A 25,070-nucleotide genomic window follows, 5' to 3' on the forward strand; every position below is an offset into this window, starting at 1 on the left:
ATAGAAATTTTAAGAAAAAATGACACTATTTCTAATTAATTGTGAATTGGTAGAATCAGATTTTTAGAGCAACTCCAACAACTTGGCTATTTTTGTTGTGCATGCTAATTTAGAATTTGCAAAATAAAAAGTAGGCTCCAACAGTTATGCTATCCGCTTTTGTAAATAGAAAGTTGGCTATCCCTTGATTTTCGGTAGCTATATATAGGCAACCAATGGCACTAGGTAGCTTACTCCTTTAATAGTATTATCAATATTCTGAAAATACTGGAGTATTTATGCTCACTCATAAATGTTTCAGGAATACAATTACTATTTCAACCATCTTTAGAAATGTTCTAAGGCCATCCTCAATAGCGATTTCATGACTCAGTTTCAAACACTTGTATTTTGGAACAGTGCAGAAGAGTTTCATCCCCATAAAACTATATCTACTCTCATGAAACTCTCATTATCTCTCTCTTCATCAATATAGTGTCACATATTAGCATATTTAATGTACATGAAACTTCTATAAAACCTCCATTAAAACTGACCTAATATTATCATAAATATTCTAAAATACGAAGTACTTGTGTGAGTATTTATGGTCACTCATTCATGAATTTACTATGCATGGATTTATTACTTTCATAATGTTATAAATTTTTACTATTGGAGTAGTAAGATTTTCTCTGTATGAGTAAATAAACCTCATAATTGAACTTGTGAGATCTTGCCGATATAAAAGAAGCGCTGGTCATTTATGGTAGGGGATTAATAGTTTCCATGGACCAGCTATAAGTATAATCTATTATTATTAGTTCATTCAAGAAGGACATCTGACTATATATACCCCAAAGTCCATTCTACTTCCATGCTCACGCTGGCTACCCTACGAGATAGTCCAAACACTCACTTGAACTTCGATTTGCATAGACAATCAGGTCAGCCAAGGATCGGAGACCATGAAGCTTCTGCAAGCTCTGTGCCCTCTCGTCTTCCTCCTCGCCTGCTCCACGTCCAACGCTTCCGTCTTACAAGACGCGTGCAAGTCCTTCGCCGCTAAACACCCGGAGACCGGCTACTACGCCTACTGCATCAAGTTCTTCCAGGCCGACAAGGGAAGCGGAAGCGCGGACAAGCGTGGCCTCGCCGCCATCGCCGTGAAGATCACCGGGGCAGCCGCCAAGAGCACCGCCCAGCACATCGCCGCCCTGCGGGCCTCCGAGAAGGACACGAAGCGGCTGGCGGGCCTCAAAGATTGCTCCGAGGTGTACTCGCAGGCCGTGGACCAGACCGGCGTGGCGGCGAAGGGCATCGCGTCGGCCACGCCCCGGGGCCGTGCGGACGCGGTGACGGCGCTCAGCGCGGTGGAGGACGCCCCCGGCACCTGTGAGCAGGGGTTCCAGGACCTGGGTGTGCCTTCGCCGCTGGCCTCGGAGGACGCCGAGTTCCGGAAGGAGGCGTCCATCGCGCTGTCTGTAACGGAGGCGCTGTAGGCATCGTCATAATCGATGACGACGTGATGAATTATCTAAGTTAGGGTGTAGAATCCTTTTGGATATGTTAATATACCCTCTGGGTTTTTATGAGCTCAGATAATTTGAAATAATAAACTTTGCAATAATCTTCGTTGAACTGTTTTGATCATCTCGGGCTTAAGAAAACTGCTGATCATGATCAAGCTGGATACGTATCGATCCAGTACGTCATTACTTGGGGATGATGCCAACCCATTTTTGGAACGAACAGAACTACGAAGATACCAATCGAACCTAGTTATACTGTACTACTAGCATTTGAAAGTCGATATAATTAGGACATATCAATTTACACGGCAAAAGGAAGTAAGGAACTGACTCCACTGATCAGTCGTTGCAGATTTGCAATAAATCCCATGGGATCTGCAAATGTTGTCGTCAACAGCGCCGGCTAACTGCTTTTCACTTGCTAAGAGCAAGTCTAATAAGAGTTGTTAGTAAGTTATATGATGAGGTGGAAGAGAAAAAGAAGAAAGAAGAGAGGTCGGCTATAAATTTATAGCTAGTTGAAGCACAAGAACTAAAAAAATATTATGAGGCATAAAAATAGGCTCAAGTGAACTAATCACTGTATGAATTGGTTTATACTAAAACCTAAAAGTTAGGTTATCCTAACCGTGTTTTTTCCTCCATTTATACAACTTCTTTCAAAAACATACTTCCTACATTCTAAATTATAAATCATTTTATTTTTTAAGAATCAAAAGCATCTCAAGTTTAACTAAATTTATATAATAAAATAGTAATATTTATTATACTAAATAAGTACAGTTAGATTATTTATTAATTACTTTTTTATAGTATACCTATTTGATGTCATAAACTTTTTTTAATCTTTTTTTATTTTAGGTAAATTTTAAAATGCTTTGACTTTAAAAAAAAATAAAATAACTTGTGAACCGGCGGTTCAGCCGGTTCTTAACGGTTGGACCAGTGAATCAATGAACCGACTTTGTCGGTTCGATGTCCGGTTCGATCCTAATAACTATGGATGAGTTAGTTCCTTTATTTTTAAGGCTTCGCCATCGCAGGCGAACAAACTTGTTGGATTCAACCAAAAGCGGCGGTCCACATGAGCAAAAACACCCAGGGCTATCAAAATTGCCAACACAAGTTGTTTACCTGAGTCTAACCATACATATGTGCTTTATTCCACATGTTAAAACATGCATGGTCCCCAAACGTGCGGTGACTCCCTCGCTGCAACACAATCTCTAATGGATGCTTGCATCTTTTGTCAGATGGAGGAGTAAAGCTCTGCACGAGCCTCTGACAACCTGTAAGGCTACTACTCCCTATGATATGGATGTTCGCTGCAGACATGGATGACCATGCTAGTGCATTGGAGAAGCCCTTAAGAGGCGAGTTGGACCCGCATCTAGTGAGAATACACCTTGGACAAACCCATCAATCGTGTCACAAAAACAAACACCTGAAACTAGGCTCATCAATTTTCATCTCCTGCAAAAACAAACACATCTAAAACAAGAACAAGGGCAGATTTGGCCCGTGACTTATGAAAATGGGATTCACCCACACCAAGTAAGAGCGTGTTTGGTTGGACGTGTTAAAGTTTAGCACGTGTTGTAATATTTTTGTTTTATCTGAAAATTAGTGTCCAATCACGGACTAATTAGACTCGAAAAATTCGTCTCGCAAATTATATTCTCTAGCTGTGTTTTTAGTTTTGTAAATAATCTATACTTAGTACTCCGTATATATGTGTCCAAACATTCGATGCGATATAAGAGTTAAAAGTTCTCTCTCAACCAAACAGGCCCTAGACTCTTCATTCGGCACAACATTCAACTCCCTGTCACCCCTGCATGTATCTCTGCATGCACTACTAGCAACTTTAAGCAACACAGCAATGCTCATCCGTCCTGTTCCACGAGAACGCATCCGCGGATCAATCCTAGTAGTAAAAGTGGCCTTCCCATGTGTGCGCTCTCGATACGACGGTACACAGGCAGAACACACCCACTGCGCCCAGTCGCCCGCTCCAATGTGCACTTTGGTTGCTCATCATCTGGCCGTGCTTCTCTTCTCTGGCTTAACTACGACTACGAGAGGCCGCGCGAGGCGAGACACAGAAAAGGCGTGGACATGGAGGAAAAATCCGCATGCAAAACCGTGCATGCCGTGGCTGCGACCGCACGCGAACCGAAAGAGCCGCACTTTGCAACGAGGAGACTGGAGACGAGAGGAGAAAGCAGCGAGAGAAGCAACAGACGGCAGGGAGCCGAGCAAACTCGTCTCTCCTACTGTCAAGCGCAGCCATCCGCGCGGCGCTGGTTCTACGTCCCCTTCCACTCGCCAGTGACCACCGGACAGCTGGTTTCTCTCTTGGAACAGGCCGGCCGGCCGGGGTCGTCGTCGTCGTCGTCCCCGAAGGTTTCTATTATTAGATTATGAGAACTTCACTGGGATCCCTCTACGAGACGCATGCCACACTTTTCTATCTCTTCTCCCCACCGTGAAGCGCATGGTGGCGTCGCGATTTTTCTGCATCCCTCAGCAGTGTCAACACTGCTCTCTCGTCTCCTTCTCCTCCTCCTCGTCGTCCTCTTGTCTTGGACGACGATCTCACTGGGAGTAGAAGGTTATTAGAGTGCCTCGGAGAAGATGGCCGACGACAACAACGGTGCCAACAGCAACAGCGGAGGCGCCAACGCGAACACCACCGCTGAGGTTCAGATACAAATCCCAGGTCAGTTTAATATATTGCTGCACCATGTTTGCTCGTCATTTGGTCAGTTGATCTATACCATTTCTCTTGTACGTTGTTTCTCTTGTATATCGCATTTTTATTTCCTTGGGGGAAGCGTTGGGCGAGTTCTTTGCATGATTTAAATTTCAGCATTTAGTAGCTTTTCAATGCATGAGATAGTTGTTCTTATTCTACAGTTATTTTTCTTTTTAGAATTTGCTAGTGCTTTTTGCAGAAGATTATTGTGATTCAGTGCTCTCTCATAAATCACATGAAGAATGTGATTCGTGTGCCCTATATTAGCCTAATGTGTACAATGTTCACCGGCCTATTTGTACTTCGCTAAAATAAAAGGGGAGGTTTACTCGTATTAAATGCAAAACCCTGGTAGATAATTTTTTTGTCTGTCCACTTCGTCTCTTAATCATTAGTAATTTCTATTGTATCCGTTGTGAACCGCAGGACCATCGAAAACCGAAGCTCCAGCAACTCAAGAAGGACCATCGGGAAGCCCCAAAGCTAAGAATTGGAAACGGTGGATTATGGTGGTAGTGGATGCAATTTTCCTCATTGTTGGTCAGACATCAGCAACATTGTTAGGGAGATACTACTACAGTCAAGGTGGCAACAGCAAGTGGCTATCAACATTTGTGCAGACTGCTGGCTTCCCTATATTGTTCTTCGGCTTGTTCTTTTTCCCTTCAAAGTCGCCTTCAAGCGAAACTCCGGTCGGCAAAATTGCCATGATATATATTGTCTTGGGGCTTATCATAACCGGGGACAACATGATGTATTCCTATGGGCTGATGTTTCTTCCAGTCTCAATATTTTCAATCATCTGTGCTAGTCAGTTGGCCTTTAACGTCTTCTTCTCATATGTCTTAACCTCTCAGAAACTAACCGGTTTAATCATGAACGCCGTGGTACTGCTTACCTTGGCTGCTTTACTCCTTGGAGCCAATCATGAATCTCATGGACCTACTGGTGGTATTATAGGAGGAAAGTATATTGTGGGTTTCCTGTTGACACTAGGAGCATCAGGCACCTATGCACTTATCCTTTCCCTTATGCAACTTACATTCGAGAATGTGATCAAGAAAAAGACCTTCTCGGCAGTTTTAAACATGCAGATATATACTGCACTTGTGGCAACTTTTGCTTCTTTTGTTGGTCTATTTGCAAGTGGAGAATGGATGGATTTAAAAGAGGAGATGGATAGGTTCCAATCAGGAGAGTTCTCCTACCTGATGACACTAGTGTGGACAGCCGTGTCTTGGCAGGTCGCTTCTATTGGAGTGGTGGGCTTGGTTTTTGAGGTATCATCCTTGTTCTCGAATGTGATCAGCACATTTGCTCTACCTATTGTCCCTCTTTTTGGTGTGATGGCCTTTCATGACAAGATGAATGGAGTCAAGATCATAGCCATGCTAATTTCGATATGGGGTTTTCTTTCATATCTCTATCAAAACTATCTTGATGATAAGAAAGCTAGAAGTGCATAGTGGGATTCCTAGGCTCTACAATTTTCTTGTGATAGATAGCTCTTTACCGGTTGTCAGGTTTAGTTTGTTTCCTGCGAGATGATAGATGTTCACTACTTATGTCAATTTCAGTACATTTCACCAGGAGGAAACTATATAGCTTCTTAGCATAGTTATAAATTTTTTCTTAGTTATTATTGGTCTTATTTTTGTTTGCATATGGGGCCTATGTGTAAGGTTATGGGACATGGAAATAAACATGATATTTAGATTTATAGGTGAAAAATTTATAGTTATTTTGTTGATGTTTTAATTCTTTATTGAAACACACTGTTATCTGTAGTAGTTACCATATTAAACCTAAATAAACTATGGAAGTTTTAAAATTTTGACCAGATAGTTATCAGCCACCAAGTATTTTTATGACCGTAAGTAATACTTATTTTATTGGATTAACTTTAGTTTCTTAAAAAATAAGTATAAATTGCTACACGGATTCTAAAGTTTTCACTATAGCTCCCCCTTTTCCATGCCTCCCGTGGAAAGGCCTGAAATAAAATAAACTTTCAGTCCACATTTCTGTCATTTCATATACACCGTGCACCAGTGTGGAGCTTCACATGAATCTTAGGGGGGCAACAATGGTAAAATAGATATGCCATATTTAAGCTATAATTTTTTTTTCTGGAGGAAGGGGACGACATTATCGAAAAAATAGTATCCAAGTTGTGCTTAGCCATATTTAAACTTGAGTTTATAGTATGTCCCTCCCTCCCCTCCCGCTATACCACCACACCTAAAAAAATGTTGACCGCATATTAGCATATTCCTTTAGTTTTGGGTTGCAAAGCGCGCAAGTTGAGATTTCGAGATATATTCAAAACAAGTTTGTGGGCAATAATTTGTTCCGAGTGATTCCAAGCGCTGCCAGTCACATGATTCTTTTTTTAATGAAAAGGGGGAGGAGCTCTATCACTCAATTGTGAAGAAGAGAGTTCGGTATGAAAACATGACCCACTTTCACAACCACATAACAACCAAGCCACTAGCACATAGAAACAAACACATAGGTGGGTCCTTGCGTGTTATCATTGTCGAGCTTTGACACAAAAGCGACAAAGCAATTTTTACTTTGCACGTGCAAGCTACATGATTCCAAGATGGTATAGGAAGTGAAAATGCGATTGAATTACATGTTGAACAACCTACAGAGCACGATAATCCTAAAGAATAGGATCCAGAGGAACTCAGGTAGGTAATCCTGAAGAGTAGGATCCAGAGGAACTCAAGTAGAGCTACTGCTTTCAACTAATATATGCATAGTGGAGTATAGAGCCACCTCGGTCTGGGATGTCGGAACAACAAATAGATCGGAAACCTCATCCTAAACTTAATTAGGAATAGGTTTGAGAGATTCTATTTAAATGTATCTTTTCAAAAATCTTTGGTATGCCTTTTCTAGGAATTGGGGTCTTCCTTTTAAGCAAATATCTAACGACAAAAATAGGATTTGATGCCCTTACAGAAGAACTTCAGCCAAAGTCACCAAGACACTGCCACATGCACAACCAACACATATAGAAAGAGACTACCACATTGTAAGGACCGAATGGCCCAAGTGTGGGGGTTGAATTGGTCTCTAAAAATTTGAAGCAACAACTTAACCTATGCAAAACTAAAAACCTCTAGCACTTTGAGTCTTATATTCTTCTACAACGGAAAGCCAATGAGCCCTTAGGGCCATCACACTAATCATATCCTTAGCAAGGGATCACACAAAGAGTAAGGTCCTTAGTTTTTCATGTATAAAACCTTAGGCTAAGCACACTAAGAAAATCCCAGTTATCACATAAGAGACTTGCAATCAATCAAATGTAAGGCAAGCAAGAAGAAAGGAAAACAGACATCGATTTTATCCCACGGTATCGCGTTGTTGCCTCAACCCTTAATTACTCCACACTAGAGCACCACGAGTCACCAAGACTAGGTTAAGCTCTCATCCACTAGTGAATTCTGGTTTGTCACTCTAACATGGTGGGTTTAAAACCTGTGTACAACTTCTAGGGCCTCCTCACAATAGCAGCACCGAGGAAGGTCACCAAGTCCTCTACCTAGACCGTTTAGGTGATGGCAATCCACCAAGAGTAACAAGCCTTCAAGTTTCAACTCTAAAAAACCCAACTAAGGAAACCGTAGCACTTAAGGCTAACACTTAAATCTCACTTCTTGACTTGGGTGGCTCTCCAAATGCTTCACTAATCTCTATAAAAATTCTGGCAACAATGAGGTATAAGAGCAACTCCAAATGAGCCAAGGATAGCACATGTAGAGGGTGAAGAGGCTGCTAGCTGTTGAAAAAAACTAAGAGATGCAGACATCATCAAATGATCTGTCGGCCTTCACTAGGCACGTGGGATCATAAGGTTACAATGTGTTGGTTGATTCATGGCTAGTTAGAAATATACCACCATTGTATGATACACCGACGAGTCACACAGACTCGCTGGATCATAGATTGCACCACAAAGACTTAGCCAACTTGTCAAACAGTCATGATTGACCTGTCAGACGATCTGCCACAAGGCCCACAAGGTCACACAAACAACATTGAACCATACGACACAATCCAACAATCTTGTCAACATGTCACTAAATCAAGTTGGACTTTTACCAAATGATCCGTTAGGATCGCGCGGTCACTATTGGATCGATGGAACACATCATTGGCTTGGCCAACGAGTCACTAAGTCAAGTTGCACCTCACTGGATAGTTTGTGAGGGTCACACAATCCCCGCCAGTTTATACAACAACTACTTGGTCACTAGGGCAAAGTGCCATTAGATGATCCGTCAGGGTTCAACCCTACCATCCGATGCATCTAACATGTGTTCCCAAACTCCAACATGAACACCTTCTCTAACCAATCCTCCGATCAATACTGTGGTTAGGCCATCTTGTCAACTGCAAGATCATCCGGTGTGTTGATTTTCTTGGTACCAACTCAGATTATAGTTCCATACCCAATGCAATGGTTTTTCTTCACCACTGCAACATCTTCTTGTATTGCTCCGCGGCAGTCTTGAGTTTTTCGGTGCTCATTCTTTACACCATAGAGGATCACCCAGTCAGCACAAAATGCACCGGATCTTCACTTTGTTGGGGGTTGGTCATGTTGCATGGCTCCCTTGGCCACAACTAACCTCACTAACTATTGAGGTAAATTTATATTTTATCATCCTCCTATATACACAATCATCTATTCTGAAAAGTCATGACTGAAAGTGTTGTTAACTGATTTGTTATAAAAGCCAAAAAAAATAGAACTTCCAGTCCACGTTAGCGCCTCTTCATCAGCAAGTGTAGTGAATTAGTGTACGTTCTAGAAGCAATCGCTTGTGACAAAAGTAGTTTTTGGACATTCTAGAGTATGGAATATGTTTCTCTGTCTGAGGGAAACACACACGCTCTCTTCTGAAAGACCAAGGACATTCTCTGTCTGTGTTAATAAAGGCAGGAAGCAGCTAACAGGCGTTAGTGGCGCCAAGAATAAGCCTGCTCAGCATAACTGAAAACAGCTGAGCATCAGATCGAACATGCCAGAAACCAACAGACAAAATGTAGTAGATGACGATTACTCGTTTCTTAAGGAACTACGCACAAGGGCGGCAAGATATCTTTGCGCCGGCTTCGCTCCATGATTTCCTGTTCGCGGAACAAACATGCAGGGTTTTCGTTCTCTTGGCCACTGAAAATGCAGGCGTTCCGCAACATCCTCAGTTGCAACTGCAGATGAGACGGACATGGGACACGCATCTTATCCTAGGTGCAGGTGCAGCTCAATAATTGGAAAGCTCAAAGCTTGTATGCTTAGCCACACAGTGACAGGCCGCCCTGATAAGTTTGCTTCCGTCTGGATATTTCCATGCGATCGACGTCATTCTCCTTTGTCCTTTGGAATCTTTTGCAGACATCGTTGAATTTTTTTTGTGAGCCAGGGGACACTGAACCGCAGCTCATGAGTGATGCAAATGTTGACAGCAAATTTTGACTCTTGCGCCACGTGCTGTCTATTCTATATCTTCAGTTCTTGCTGATCCATTTATCGAGGAATTCACACGGGAGAAGAACCCGTAGGGCACGTAAGATTAACTCGTTTATAGACAGGACGGCGACGGTTGCGTATATGTATGTAGTTGCCTGTCCTTTTACTTTAAGAAATTTCATATCTGCAGCGCATACAGATCTTGGTTGCAATTGCAATCCAAGATGGGCGACGTTGGTGAAATTCAGCTGCAAATCGCAGGTCCCTTTCTCTCTGTTTTTATTATGAGATACTGCAATTAGTTAAGCGAGACAGCAATATCGAACACCTGAAATAACGAGGCGGGCATGCAGGTATCCGAGGCCAAGAAGCTGGTGGAGACGATCATGGACAGAGAGCAGAGAACGGTGGCGCATGTCGTGCAACTGAGGCGCCGCGGCCGCCGCTATCGAAACGGCTGGCGTGGTGGGCGGTCGTCCTCATCAACATCGTGTTCATCCTCGGCGGGCAGAGCGTGGCCACGCTCCTTGGCAGGATTTACTACGACCAGGGCGGCAACAGCCTGTGGATGCAGACGGTGGTGCAGTCCTGCGGCACGCCGCTCGCCATCCCGCTGCTCCTCTACTTCCGGTTCCGGACCACGCCGTCCTCCTCCTCCGTGGCGGCTAATCGGCCGCCGCTCGTCAAGATCGCCGCCATCTACGCCGGCCTGGGCGTCCTCCTCGCCGGCGACAACCTGATGTACTCGTACGGCCTCCTGTACCTGCCGATGTCAACCTATTCGATCATCTGCGCGAGCCAGGTCTCGTTCAACGCCGTCTTCGCCTACTTCCTAAACAAGGAGAAGTTCCGAGCGCTCGTCCTCAACTCCGTCGTGCTGCTCACCTTCTCGGCCGCGCTCGTCGGCGTGAACAACGGCTCGGACGAGACCGACAGCAGCATCCCGAAGGGGAAGTTCCCGGCGGGGTTCGCGCTGACGCTGTCGGCGTCAGCGCTCTTCTCCCTGATCCTGTCCCTGACGCAGCTGACCTTCGATGAGGTTCTGAAGAGCGACACGCTCCACACCGTGCTGGAGATGCAGTTCTGGAGCAACACCGCGGCGGCGTGCGTGTCCGTGGCCGGGCTGTTCGCCTCCGGGGAGTGGCGCACCATCGCCGGGGAGATGGAGGCGTACAAGAAGGGGGAGCTGGCGTACGCGATGACACTGGCGTGGACGGCCGTCTCGTGGCAGCTGTGCACGATGGGCCTCATGGGCCTGGTCGCGGCGGTGTCATCGCTGTTCACCAACATCATCAGCACGGTGGGCATGCCGCTGTCGCCCGTCATCGCCGTGATCTTCCTCGGCGACCGGATGGACGGGGTGAAGCTGATGGCCATGCTCATAGGAGTGTGGGGGCTCCTGTCCTACGTGTATCAGCACTACCTCGATGACCGTGCCGCTAAGAAGATAGCCGAGAAATCTGAAGAACAACACCAAGCTGCAAAAATCTCCGCAGAATAGTGTTTTTTTTCCTGGCACTATCACTATCAACATCACAAAACTACTTGACTGCTGTATGGAAGTTCCTGTCGATGCCACTGGAAAATGCTGAAAGTTTAGTTCGATTCTTTGTCGACATAAGTACAGTAGGAGTAGTTCAGTACTTCCCCGTCAAACTCGGTTTGGATCTTTGTCATTTCTCGAGTACACAAAAATTTATATGTCTATTTATGTCATAAACATTTATTCATATAAATTTATTCATCAATAGTTTCACTAAGAATAGAACTAGAATTACATTCCTTTTTATAGGATGGAGGTAGTAGTAGTAGTTCAAACCTGGATAAGTCGATTTCATCCTCCGATTGTGAGACGACGAATACATGAGTACTTTTCAAATCAAAAGACCACCACATGCTTATCCCTTGGTCCTTATTTTGAGTACATGCATCGTGTGATGCGATCACAGCCATAGAGAAAATGACTTACGAAACCTTTGTGTCCAATCAAACCACTTTATCAACAAAGACGTACCTAAACCCACTCTTCTCCGGGTCGTCTCGATTAATCACTGGAGCAAGTACCCTGAGAATAGGCGCCGGCGTCGCAATACCCAATTCCATTCCCGTGGCGCGTTTTGAATCGGGTGATGCATTCCAGTCAGCCGCTCTGTATGTGGAAGAAGATATTGACCGCAAACACGCAGCTTGCTAATTGGATCTTGCGTGGATTCTACAAGCGGCGACGTCAGACGTGCCTGTCAGAAGATGCAAAAATTCAGAGGATTTAAGCTTGCTTGTTTCATGTTTGATTGCTACTTCCTCAGGCTGAAACTGATATCAGGAGAATCTCTCATTCTCTGTGTAGTGTAAGTATGTGGTGAGAGGCTAAGAGCTGCAGTAGGAATTGGTTATTGTGGGGGGTATAAACTCCTATACCTTACGGCTAGACTTGGGCCAGGAAAGTACAAGGCTTGATCCGACAGTTTGGAGTTTCGCGCAAGGAAACAAGATGTGGAGATCAAGCGGGATTCTAGTCGGTTAGAATAGGAATTGATATCGAACTATCTATGGCAATTGTAACCGACTAGGATTAGTTTCCAGATCTGTAACCCTGCCCTCCGGACTATATAAGGAGGGGCAAGGGACCCCCCTAGGACACATTATTCGCTCAACACAAATCAATACAATCAGACGCAGGACGTAGGTATTACGCCAACTCGGCGGCCGAACCTGGATAAAAAGCTTGTATGTGTCTTGCGTCACCATCGAGTTCGTAGTTTGCGCACCGTCTACCGATAAACTACTACCGTGGGTATACCCCAAGGTAGACTGCCGACCAGCTTTCGTCGACAGTGGCGCGCCAGGTAGGGGGTGTGCGTACAACTTCTCCGGCGAACAAGATGGTCATAGTTCCAGCTTCCGCGGCCGTGCCTGAAGGCCTCACGTTCACCGTCGGCCAGATCACGTGGACGACGCGCAGCGCTGGTCTCACGACCACGGTTTCGGAAGGAACCCAGATCCAATCTGGGATCACGTCGGCTCCGACCACTCGGATGACGGCACCGAGCGCCCGACCACCGCTCCCACTCTACAAGGGGAAGAAGATCGACTGCTCGGACCTTCTCCAAGCACTTGATTGCGCCGATTCCAAGCTACTTGAAGCTTCCCAACTAGTAGATGGAATCTTGCGCCAGCCTGATCAATCCGCCCCAACGGATTTTTTCAAATCCCACCGGCCAACTCGTGTCGTTACACACGAACGGCTGGGAACGTCTCTGACGATAACCTCAACTCCCTCAGGACGATCCGTCAAGCTCAAGGCTAACCCGGAGGAAGATTATCCTTGCGGTCTGAACAACTCGGCCTCTCTCTACTCACGACACATCCAATCCCTTTTCAACAAGGCGGGTTGGCTGCCAAAGGGGAACGGTCGACCTGCTCGTCACTACGTCAACATGGTGACGATCCGAGAACTACGGGACGGCCAGGCTTCCAGCACAAATTCGAGCACTGGTTCCGTCCCCACCGAAGTCATAAACTCCGAAGACGAGGACTACGACCTGGATTTGCCTTCACATCCTTCGGGCTTCTCTCGTTTCCCGGTATTCCCCCCCCCCCCCGGCGAGGAGACATTGTTTTCAACGTCAGCGCCGACGAGCCGGTCGTTGATGGAGAAACAGACGAGCAGAGGCAGCTCCGCGAGCAGCGTAACGCCGATCGCACCCGACGACGTGCGGACGAGGAACGACAAATTCTGCCGCATAATCTCAGCGACGCTTTTGACATGGTCGGGGACCAGCCAGTGTACAAGACGCCAAGCGCCAACGTGGCTGTCGCTATGGCTAATCTAGACCGGCTCCCTGATACTCCAGATTGCCAGGGGTCCGAACCAGTGTCCGGGCACACCTAATCGCCGCGATGGGACAGACAGCCACTTTGCTCAAAAGAGTCCAGGCCGTCTCCTATACAGAAGCCACCTCTGACCAGACTCACCGTAGCCGGACCTCACCGCAGCCCAGCAGGCACCACCGCAGCCGTTCCCCCGACAACCATCGAAAAGATTCACGGCGTGACGACGGCGGTCGGGATGCTGGCGGTCACCGCGAGCAGAATCGCGGGCGTGGTCAAGAAGTAAACCAGCACAGGGATCTTCGGTATAACATCCCTCCCAAAGACGCCCGGGACCGCATCAACAGGCGCGCCACGGAGAGAGCAGTCTACGAAAACGTGCGCCGTATCGAGTATGATGCAACGCACGGCCCCCCGGGCCTGAGACAGTTCTCCTCACACCTACGCCAGGTCGTGTGGCCCCGCAATTTCAAGCTCGAGAAACTCAAAAAATACGACGGCAAGGAAAATCCAGAGAATTGGATCACTCTCTACGAAATCGCCGTCCGATCAGCAGCAGGAGACGAGCACGTCATGGCCAACTACTTCCCAGTAGTCCTCGACCAGGCTGGTCATCAGTGGCTCCTTGGCCTGCCCGAGGACTCCTTCGATTCTTGGGAAGAGCTACGCCAAGCTTTCATCGACAACTTCATCGCCACATGCGAGCAGCCTAGAAACAAGTACGACCTTGAAAGGATAAGAGACAGGAAAAATGAACCTCTGCGCGATTACATCCGACGATTCTCGGATATGCGCCTTAAGATCCCGAAGATTTCCCACGACGAGGCCATCTCTGCCTTCATCAAAGGCCTGCGTTTCCATGAAGCACTGAGGAACAAGCTGTTGCGCAAAAGGCCAACAACAATGGCCGAGCTCCTTGCCACGGCTAAAAATTACGCCGATGCCGACGACGCAGAAAAACTAATCCGGGACGATGCGAGAGGTCCCGACCAGCCTCCTCGGCGAGATGACAGTCGCGGTCGTTTCGACAACAGGAACCACCGCCGCCCCGACAACCGTGATCAAAGAGAAGGCTGGGATAGGCGGCGCGACAATCGCGACGATTTCAGAGGAAAGCGCCCCCGTGACCACGACCACGAAGTGAATACGGTCAAGCGTCCCAACGGGCGGCGGGACTACCAAAAAGACTACAACAAAACGTTGAAGGGATCGTGTCAACTGCACCCAAAGTCCAATCATACCATGGAAGAGTGCCGCGTCCTCAAAAACATCTATACGCGGTGGGCCGCCCAAGACGACTCCGCCAAGAAAAATAGAAAATGAGACGGGCACGACCACGAAGACGAGGACGAGGACCAAGATAGGGACCCACGACACCAATATGTCAGTCCCACTGACGTGGTCCACTCCATCTTCGGGGGCAAGGTCTCCATCGAATCTAAGCGAGAAAGAAAGCTATAAAAAGAGCCTGCCTCAACATAGACAGCACGGACGGCCTGATCGCAGACCCGAAATTTCCCCCGTGGTCGCACAGGGAGATCTCCTTGAGCAGGAAGGATCAGTGGGCCGCTATCCCAGAACCAGGTCGATTCCCTCTAATCCTGGACCCTTGCATCAACAGCATCAGATTCGAGCGCGTGCTTGTGGATGGAGGAAGCTCCATTGACATCATCTTCCGCAACAGCCTGCCCGCTCTCAAGATATCTCCGGCACAACTAAAACCCTACGATGCTCAATTCTGGGGAGTCTTGCCAGGACAGAGTTCAGTGCCCCTCGGACAGATAACACTGCATGTCCAATTCGGCACGCCCGACCACTTTCGGACAGAGTTCGTCAACTTCGTGGTCGCCGACTTCGATGGGACCTATCACGCCATACTAGGCCGACCATCGCTGACAAAATTCATGGCGGTCCCGCATTACTCATACCTGGTCCTCAAAATGCCTACGGAGAAGGGCGTCTTGACCGTCAGAGGCAACGTCTACACTGCATATACTTGCGAGGAAGAGAGCTTCAAGATCACCGAAGCAATTGATCTCTCAATCCGGATGGCAGAAACAGCAACCCAAGCCGCACAGCTACCTCCAGATCAGCTCCAACTACCTGAGCAGGAGACCGCCAAGAAGAATTCAAAATCCAAGGAGCATAAAGAAGTACAACTGGTCGATGGCAGCCCCGAGAATACGGCCCTCATCGGGGTCAATCTGGACCTCAAATAGGAAGACGCGCTCGTCAGGTTTCTAAGGGACAACGTGAGCGTTTTCGCATGGAAACCCGCAGACATGCCCGGCGTCCCACGAAACCTGATCGAGCACTCCTTAAACGTCTCGAAGACCGCAAGACCAATCAAGCAAAAGCTGCGACGGTTCGCTCGTGACAAAAAGGAGGCTATTAGGACAGAAATAACACGGCTTCTAGCAGCCGGATTCATAAAAGAAATGTATCACCCCGATTGGCTTGCCAATCCGGTTCTTGTACGCAAAAAGAATAATGAATGGAGAATGTGCGTTGATTACACCGATCTCAATAAACACTGTCCTAAAGATCCTTTTGGTCTCCCTCGCATCGACGAGGTGGTCGACTCAACGGCCGGATGCGAACTCCTCTCTTTTCTCGACTGCTACTCTGGTTATCACCAGATCTCGTTAAAGGAAGACGATCAGATAAAAACATCTTTCATTACTCCTTTCGGCGCATATTGCTACACGACCATGTCATTCGGACTCAAAAATGCCGGAGCCACCTATCAACGGGCCATCCAGCAGTGCCTCCACGACGAGATTCGTGATGACCTCGTCGAGGCCTATGTAGACGACGTAGTCGTCAAAACAAGGGATGCAAGCACCCTAATCGACAACTTAGACCGAACCTTTAAGGCGCTAAACAGGTACAAGTGGAAGCTTAACCCCAAAAAGTGCATCTTTGGCGTCCCTTCCGGTCTACTACTCGGCAACGTCGTCAGCCGCGATGGCATACGGCCGAATCCTTCAAAAGTAAAAGCAGTACTCGACATGCGACCACCCAAAAATGTCAAGGATATTCAGAAGCTCACTGGATGTATGGCCGCACTCAGCCGCTTCATCTCAAGACTAGGAGAAAAATGCCTCCCTTTCTTCAAACTCTTGAAGGCGTCGGAAAAGTTCTCTTGGACAGAGGAAGCCGACGCTGCGTTTACCCAGCTTAAGACCTTCCTCACTTCCCCGCCTATTCTCACAGCACCTCAGCCCAATGAAGACCTACTCCTTTACATTGCTGCAACCAACAGGGTTGTTTCCACGGCAATAGTGGTCGAGCGAGACGAGCCAGGCCATGTCTACAAGGTCCAGCGACCCGTTTACTTCATAAGCGAAGTCCTAAACGAGTCCAAGGCCAGATATCCACAAATACAGAAGCTCATATACGCCATTCTAATAACGTCGAGAAAGCTAAAGCACTACTTCGACGGCCATCGAGTCTTGGTAACCACCAGTTTCCCTCTTGGGAACATTCTGCGCAATAAAGACGCCAACGGCAGAATAGTAAAATGGGCAATGGAATTATGCCCATTCTCCCTGGAATTTCAGAGCCGCACCACAGTCAAGTCTCAGGCCCTGGTCGATTTCATTGCAGAGTGGACGGATCTTAACGAGCCTCCCGTTCCCGATGTCTCCGACCACTGGTCGATGTTCTTCGACGGGTCCTTGAACATCAACGGCGCCGGCGCGGGGATTCTTTTCGTGTCACCTAACAAGGATAAACTGCGTTACGTCCTTAGGATCCTTTTTCCGGCGTCAAACAATGTCGTCGAATACGAAGCATGCCTGCATGGCATCCGACTAGCCGTTGAGTTGGGAATCAAACGCCTCTATGTCTATGGCGACTTCGCGTTGGTTATCAACCAGCTCAACAAAGAATGGGACGCGACCCACGAAAAGATGGATCTCTACTGCAAAGAAATTCGCAAGTGGGAGACCAACTTCTACGGCATAGAATACATCCACGTGGTCCGGGATAAGAACCAAGCAGCAGATGCGCTGTCAAAGCTAGGGTCATCTCGGGCCCAGATCCCACGGGGTGTTTTCGTCCAAGATATCCATGAGCCAAGTGTGGGCTCCGGCCCGGTCGAAAAGCAACCTACGGAAACAATGCTCAAAGACGATGCCACCCCGGCAACCAGTGGCCGTGATTGGCGCACCCCGTTCATCAGATATATATCGGACGGGTCAGGCTTTTAGGACAAAACAGAGAACGAGCGCCTCATTCGACGATCAAAGAATTACATACTGGTGGACGGCAAACTTATGCGAAAAAATGCAAGTTCTGAAGTGCTGCTCAAATGCATATCCCAAGATGATGGCATCAAGCTCCTAGAGGACATACATGCCGGATCCTAGGGCAATCATGCTGCATCCAGAACGCTGGTCAGGAAAGCTTTCCAGGCAGGTTTTTATTGGCCAACCGCGGTCAGCGACGCAGAGAAACTGGTCCGACATTGTGAGGGATGTCAGTTCTTTGCTAAAAGGACTCACGTACCTGCTCACGAGATTCAAACCATCCCGTCATCCTGGCCTTTCGCCTGCTGGGGGCTCGACATGATCGGGCCATTTAAACCGGCCCCTGGCAACTTCAAGTTCGTTTTCGTGTTAATCGACAAGTTCTCAAAATGGATCGAATACATGTCATTGGTTAAAGCAACATCCGAGAAGGCTGTGGAGTTCCTCAATCAAATCATACACAGATTCGGGATCCCACACAGTATAATCACCGACCTGGGTACTCAGTTCACTGGCACCACATTTTGGGACTTCTGCGATGACAGGGGCATAGTCATAAAATACGTGTCAGTAGCTCACCCACGAGCAAATGGTCAGGTCGAGCGCGCGAACGGAATGATCATTGACGCCCTAAAGAAAAGTTTGTACACCGAGAACGACAGAGCACCTGGTCGATGGATGAAAGAGTTGCCAGCTGTGGTCTGGGGTCTCCGAACTCAGACTAGTCGGAACACGGGAGTGTCACCCTACTTCATGGTTTACGGCACCGAGGCCGTCCTGCCGTCTGATATCACCTTCGATTCCCCTAGAATTGAAAACTTCGACCAGTCAACAGCCGACAACGTCAGGGATCTTGAAATCAATTGCATGGAGGAAAAGCGTCTAAATTCTTGTCTCCGAACAGCAAAGTACCTTGCGGCAGTCAGGCGGTACCATAACAGGAACATCAAGGACCGTTCTTTCATGGTCGGTGATCTGGTGCTCAGGTGGAAAACAAGCCAGGAGGGCATGCACAAGCTATCCACTCCCTGGGAAGGATCCTTCGTGGTCGCTGAAGTCACACGACCCACATCCTACAGATTGGCATATCCAGACGGAACACGTGTGCCTAACTCTTGGCACATAGACAGACTGCGCCGATTTTATCCATAAGTTCTAGTAACTTTTGCTTGTAAATCCCTTATAGCTGTCAATAGTAAAAGTTTTTCTTTTTGGCTATACTTTGTTTACACGCAGAGCTCGGAAAGTCTTCTGCGACGGAAGCTCTTAGCAACTACGAATCAAACACAGTGGCACGTCACTCAGATAATCGTACAGCGCTCAAAATAACAGTCATGACAAAAGCAAACTTTATTACAAACTTTACATACAAAGTTTACAATAAATACCCTAACGGGCGGACACTAGTCTACTCCTACAGACTACCCTACTGGCCTACTGCTCGAGCTGATCACCCGCCTGGCCTTGCTGCCCAGACGAAGGGGTTGGGGCCACCGGCGCTTGGCTGGTCGAGACCGCAGGCGTCGACCGCCCATCTCCCACAATAGACGCACCAGACAGCTCCCTGGCCGACCTGTCTGAGCCCGGCTGGTTGGGGGGAGTGGCCGTTCCGCATAGATTGATGTCGCCGATCACCGTCGACGACAAGTCCAGCAGACCACCCTGAAGCTCGTCCGCCTCCTGCGGGCCGACCTCCTTGGGATACCCCTTCTCCCGCCTGGTCAAGTCGACCAGGGGGTAGTGGGCGTGCACCATGCTGAGGATATGCGCGCCAGCAAACTCCCCGGCATCCTTCACGAACTGCTGGAGCCAGTCCCACGCCCGTTGCGCCTTTTCAACTGGCGTCAATTTCGGCGCGCGGGGCTGGCTCTCCGGGAGCTCGGGACTGATCAAGTCCAGGACCGGGGCCACTCCTTTCCAGATCCTACAACAATTAACCTTCCAGGAGTCCCGATCCTTGACCAGCTCGTCCAGGTGCTTCTTGGTGTTCACTTTGAGCACTGCAAATCGAGAAAGATGTTAGTTTCAACATATCGAAAAGAGCGATAAGCGGCAAATAACGGGGGCAACGCGTATTACCAGACAACTCCTGGTCCCTCCGGCTCAGCTCCTCCCCTGCTCGGCGCCCGGCCTCCAGCACCCCGGCAAGCTCTTGGCTGAGCTGCTCTTTCTCTTGTCGGAGGCGAGCAACCTCCTCCTCCAAGTCTACAATAACACATTCCTGGTCAGCAGATCTAATCACACAGCTATATGCAGCTGTTCGGAGAATGCAACTAACCTGTCTTCTGCCGATACTGATCGGCTAGGCGCCGAGTAAGCTCGAGACGGTGCTCTTCCTGAGCACTCATCTCGGCCACCTTCTCACCAACCTCGGACCGCAGCCGGTCCACCTCTATGGATAAGGCCTTGTTCTCGGCCACTATGCCCTCGATTTGGTCGAAGCACCATTTCCGGTACTTCGCCGTTTTCATCACGCCCTGCAAGGAAACACATATGTTGAGCACAGGAGCACTACATATACTTGCTGAGCAATGCACAGACCACCTACCTTGACCTCGTCCACGAGACGCTTGGCTGCGCGTTCCACCCTCGCGGCCTCTTCCGTCTCCGCGAGCTCCTTGTGTCCAATAAACTGGTCCCCGCGTTGGCGCCACACATAGACGTGCTGGCGGCCGTCACGGGGACGACCCTGGATCTCTTCTACGTCGTCGTCAGAGGCCACTTGGGGCTCCTCGTCTGCCGCATTATCTCCGGCCGCGGTTGTGGGCATCACCGGCCCCTGGTCCAGGTAAGGGGAGCCCACGGGCGATGAGGACCCTGCTCGGGGCGGTGTTGGGACCCCCCCTCCCCGGCCGGAGGGGTCGGGACTCTGCCTTCCTCATCCGCAACAGTACTCGGGGGAGGGGCCCTCGCTGCCTCTTCACCCCTCGGTGGAGTGCTCGCCGTGGCACTCGCCGGGGCAGATTGCCCTTCAACAACTGTAGCAGCGGCCGCCGCCGCAGACTGCTCTGTGGCCCGCGGCGCGGCGTCCTCGACGGCGATAGCAGGCTCGGCCGTCCTCGCCTCCGCGACTTGGTCGGGGTTGACGTCCGACGCCGTGCTAAACAACAAAGCGACATTTTCAACAACAAAAAAACAGTCGAAGTGCAAAAGTTGAACACTTACAGGTCTGATCGACGGTGGGCTGCGGTGAACCTCCGCCTGGCCCTGCCAGACGGCGCCTGTGCTCCCGTCTCTGCGACGCTCAGGGCAGGAAGGTCGCTGGCCACCCGATCAGTGGTGGTCGGCGCATCGTCCGGACGACTGCGAGGCCTTCGGACCAACGACAGTGTGGCCTCCCCCTCCTCCTCCTCGTCGTCGGCGATCCGGACGAGCCGACGACGCTTTGGCACTTGGCTGCTCTCTGCTGGCAGCGTCGGCGCAGGCGAAGGATCCGCTGCCATTGGCCTTTTCCCCGCCACTCTCTCCTCGGTGGTCGGGACGGGGCGGGCCTGGTCCTCCTCACTGCTGGTGTAATGAGTACACCGAGCAGCGTCTTCCTACGGTGGATCTTCCCCCGCAGGATTCTCCATTCCAGGTGCTAGTGACACATATACCGTGCACCGGTCAACATCTCCGATCTGCAAAAGTAACAAAGATAAGTCAGCAGCAGACAATAACGAATGCTAAAGCGAAATAATCAGTAAGATACCTTAGGTGCTGGTCGCCCTAACTTGAAGGCTTGCACCCGATCAGTACCATGGATGAAGCCTCCATCCGCAAAGTTGAACAGCTCGTTCAACAGCTGCTGCACCTCTGACTTCTCCAAGACCTCAGGACGCATCCTGGTCGGGTCCACGCTTCCGGCATACTCGTACGCCGAGTGCACCCTCTTCTGGCAGGGCATCACCCGACGACACACAAAGTTGCCAACCACGCCTAGCCCGTCCAAGTGTGACCAGTCGATTAGCTTCATCAGGTCCGCCACTTGACCGTCGAACCCTGGGCGATCGGTCCAGCTTACCCTCTTCTCGGGGATGTACCCCACGTCGCAGAACGTGGAGCTGCCCGGTTCTTCCCTAATGTAGAACCACTTCCTGTACCATTCGGTTAGGGAAGTGTTCCATGGACAGTGCAGGTAACAGTTCTTCATCCCGTCGCGAAGGTTGAGGTATACTCCACCTGCAACCTTGGAGCCTCCAACCGCTCCCTTCTTTCTTAAACAAAAAAGATAGCGAAAGAGATCGAAGTGCGGTTCTATGCCGACATAGGCCTCGCACAAATGGATAAAAGTGGAAATAAGAAGGATTGAGTTCGGGTGCAGATTGCAAATCCCGATCTCATAATACAAAAGAAGACCCTGAAGAAAAGGATGAACAGGCACCCCAAAACCCCTCTTAAGGAAATCCTCGAACACTACGATCTCACCGGCGCGGGGGTCGGGGTAGCTCTCCCCCTCCGACGCCCTCCAGCCGCCGAGCTCCGGACTGTGCAGTAGCCCCATATCGACGAGGTCACCCAGAGATTTTGCGGTGCTGCAGGATTTCTTCCATTCTTTGGCCATCAGCTCGGCCCTCTTCTTGGAGTCGCTCTTCGCCATTAGAGATGCGGGAGTGGCTTTGAACTAGGAGGGCGCAGGTGGTTGAAAGAAGGCGAGAGCGGCAAGCTTGAAGGCAATGGCAGGGTAAGCAATGAGGGGTTAATGTCAGGATTTTATAAACCGCAACTCCACCCCTCCCACTTCCCGCATTCTCGGGAAGTGGGCGAGCCATACGGCGGGCGCGACGCTTCGGTTTTCAATGATTATCGACAATTAATGCGGCGGAGTTTTCGTACAAATTGATGGTTTCCTTTTCTCAAACCACGCAAAGGGCGGCTGTACAGTTGCTAGGCGCAACTTTTCATGCAGCCATCTGACATCCCATCAGGAGGTCTCGTCACGTCAACTTTTATGTGGTAAAATTTTTTCAAAACAAGCAGACAAAAATGGCAGAGAGTCAACAATCTGGGGACTGCACCGACCACCGAGCACTTGATGCTCGGGGACTGGTCGCTCAGTCTATCAATCCGAAATTTCAAGGAATACACCGACCACCGAGCGCTTGATGCTCGGGGACTGGTCGTCAAATATGATGGAACTGCACCGACCAACGAGCACTTGATGCTCGGGGACTGGTCGCCCAGTCTATCAATCCGGAACTTCAAGGACTGCACCGACCACCGAGCACTTGACGCTCGGGGACTGGTCGCCCAGTCTATCAATCCGGAATTTCAAGGAATGCACAGACAACCGAGCACTTGATGCTCGGGGACTGGTCGTCAAATCTGTTGAGACTGCACCGACCACCGAGCGCTTGATGCTCGGGGACTGGTCGCCTAGTCTATTAGTTTGGGAATCTGCGGGCTGTATCGATCTCTGAGCATTGTACACCAGAGGACTGGATAATTTAATTTTTTAAACCTTGCTACAAGGCTCATACTTCGCCATCCAGCAAGCTCGGGGACTACATCGATACGATGCATCTGGCGATGCATTTCAGACTCAAAAATACTTTGAGGAATTTTCTTTTGACCCTGGCACCACGTGCCTACGTCACCTACTACCAGGCTCGGGGACTAAGTGGGCACACTTCACCTTGCGGTGAATATGCTTGCTTTTTTGAGGAACCGTACTTTTCAGAAAAGTAAAGTGGGCACACTTCACGAGAGAAGAAATATTTTTTCTCAAGAGCACCATGCATTCTTCGAACAATTGGCTTCTTCGATGATGATGTGGATCAGATATATTTACATTTGGTCAAAATACCGTCGCAATTGCCTGGACAATTTTCATGCTGATTGAAGATGTCAAAGTCTCATTGGTCGAAGAAGCTCAAGACGGTGTGTTACTTCACAATACATGGTGCTCGGGGACTAGCTGTGGGGGTATAAACCCCTATACCCTTATGACTAGACTTGGGCCAGGAGGCTTGGCCCATTATGAGACAAGTACAAGGCTTGATCCGACAGTTTGGAGTTTCGCGCAAGGAAACAAGATGTGGAGATCAAGCGGGATTCTAGTCGGTTAGAATAGGAATTGATATCGAACTATCTATGACAATTGTAACCGACTAGGATTAGTTTTCAGATCTGTAACCCTGCCCTCCGAACTATATAAGGAGGGGCAAGGGACCCCCCCCTAGGACACATTATTCGCTCAACACAAATCAATACAATCAGACACAGGACGTAGGTATTACGCCAACTCGGCGGCCGAACGTGGATAAAAAGCTTGCCTGTGTCTTGCGTCACCATCGAGTTCGTAGTTTGCGCACCGTCTACCGATAAACTACTACCGTAGGTATACCCCAAGGTAGACTGCCGACCAGCTTTCGTCGACAGTCATCAGCTTGTCAAAACTCTCTTCCTCACTTGATTGACAGTGCCATCAGGATTCAGGACTGCTTGCGAAACTAGTCTTTACCCTAATCATCAATGTGATTATTCATATCGATTTATATATATGTATGCTATTCATATCGATTTCAAGTAGGCTCCACTAATGATTGAGCTGCATATTTATCTACATATGGCTATGTAAGGATCGTGTGCACATGACCATGATTTTATTAAGACTTTTGTGATGATAACGACAACACAATCACTAGGATATATGTGCTAAGAGGTGAAAAGTTATACTCAGTCCTAGATATGCAAGATCCAAGTTTGGTCAAAACCAAGCTCAAACGGAGTCAAAACATGCATAGGATCATTGTGGTGTACAGTAAGGTGGGTAGGGAAGACAAGGGTCGCAGGATGATACGATGATAAGAAGGGCCACCTTGGTAATGAAGAAAAGAAGAAAATACAGTGTTACTATGGTGTTAAGCAAAAAGACCAAGTACAAGTACAAGTGGTGGAACGTGGAAATAGGTGAATTGAAAACATAATTCGCTGCTTATGTTGTTGATTTACCTTCACTTTGGTGTAATATTGATGGTCAACAATAGTGTTTAGCGACCATTAACACTACTCACTATTTGAAAACCCAAACGAAATCCATACATAGGGCATGAAAACCATTGATTGCCCATTAATCAATCATTGTGACCTAACTTAGAATGCCCCTACAAATTAAAACAGATGTTAGTCATAATGATTGTGTCATGATTAAATGATAAAACCGAATTAGGGGGCGTAGATGCTTTTAGAAACAACATGAACTATTTATAAAGGATTACTTATTACACGACAATTGCAAACATGTGTAG

At 48.5% G+C, this 25,070-nt stretch overlaps 3 protein-coding genes across 3 annotated transcripts; all 3 read left to right on the forward strand.

Annotated features, from left to right (window-relative positions):
* LOC8060452 (cell wall / vacuolar inhibitor of fructosidase 2) lies at positions 864-1,620 on the forward strand. Its single transcript, XM_002446958.2, has one exon. It carries the CDS (start codon positions 948-950, stop codon positions 1,479-1,481), a length of 534 nt encoding a protein of 177 aa, XP_002447003.1. The 5' UTR covers positions 864-947; the 3' UTR covers positions 1,482-1,620.
* On the forward strand, positions 4,018-5,997 carry LOC8060453 (probable purine permease 11). The gene is made up of 2 exons (XM_002446959.2): positions 4,018-4,233; positions 4,696-5,997. Exons 1-2 carry the CDS (start codon positions 4,149-4,151, stop codon positions 5,733-5,735), a joined length of 1,125 nt encoding a protein of 374 aa, XP_002447004.1. The 5' UTR covers positions 4,018-4,148; the 3' UTR covers positions 5,736-5,997.
* On the forward strand, positions 9,649-11,505 carry LOC8060454 (probable purine permease 11). Its single transcript, XM_002446960.2, has 2 exons — positions 9,649-10,018; positions 10,111-11,505. The coding sequence occupies exons 1-2, from the start codon at positions 9,982-9,984 to the stop codon at positions 11,256-11,258; spliced, it is 1,185 nt and encodes a 394-aa protein (XP_002447005.2). The 5' UTR covers positions 9,649-9,981; the 3' UTR covers positions 11,259-11,505.

Source organism: Sorghum bicolor, chromosome 6 (genome assembly GCF_000003195.3).
Source record: "Sorghum bicolor cultivar BTx623 chromosome 6, Sorghum_bicolor_NCBIv3, whole genome shotgun sequence".
Taxonomy (NCBI): Eukaryota; Viridiplantae; Streptophyta; class Magnoliopsida; order Poales; family Poaceae; genus Sorghum; species Sorghum bicolor.

What these genes read in the sequence shown, in the direction of transcription:
- LOC8060452 (XM_002446958.2), top strand. Translation starts at nt 948, where the DNA reads ATGAAGCTTCTGCAAGCTCTGTGCCCTCTCGTCTTCCTCCTCGCCTGC.
- LOC8060453 (XM_002446959.2), top strand. Translation starts at nt 4,149, where the DNA reads ATGGCCGACGACAACAACGGTGCCAACAGCAACAGCGGAGGCGCCAAC. An exon ending in GGTTCAGATACAAATCCCAG is followed by an intron (nt 4,234 to 4,695) that starts GTCAGTTTAATA and finishes TGTGAACCGCAG; the next exon opens with GACCATCGAAAACCGAAGCT.
- LOC8060454 (XM_002446960.2), top strand. Translation starts at nt 9,982, where the DNA reads ATGGGCGACGTTGGTGAAATTCAGCTGCAAATCGCAG. An exon ending in AATTCAGCTGCAAATCGCAG is followed by an intron (nt 10,019 to 10,110) that starts GTCCCTTTCTCT and finishes GCGGGCATGCAG; the next exon opens with GTATCCGAGGCCAAGAAGCT.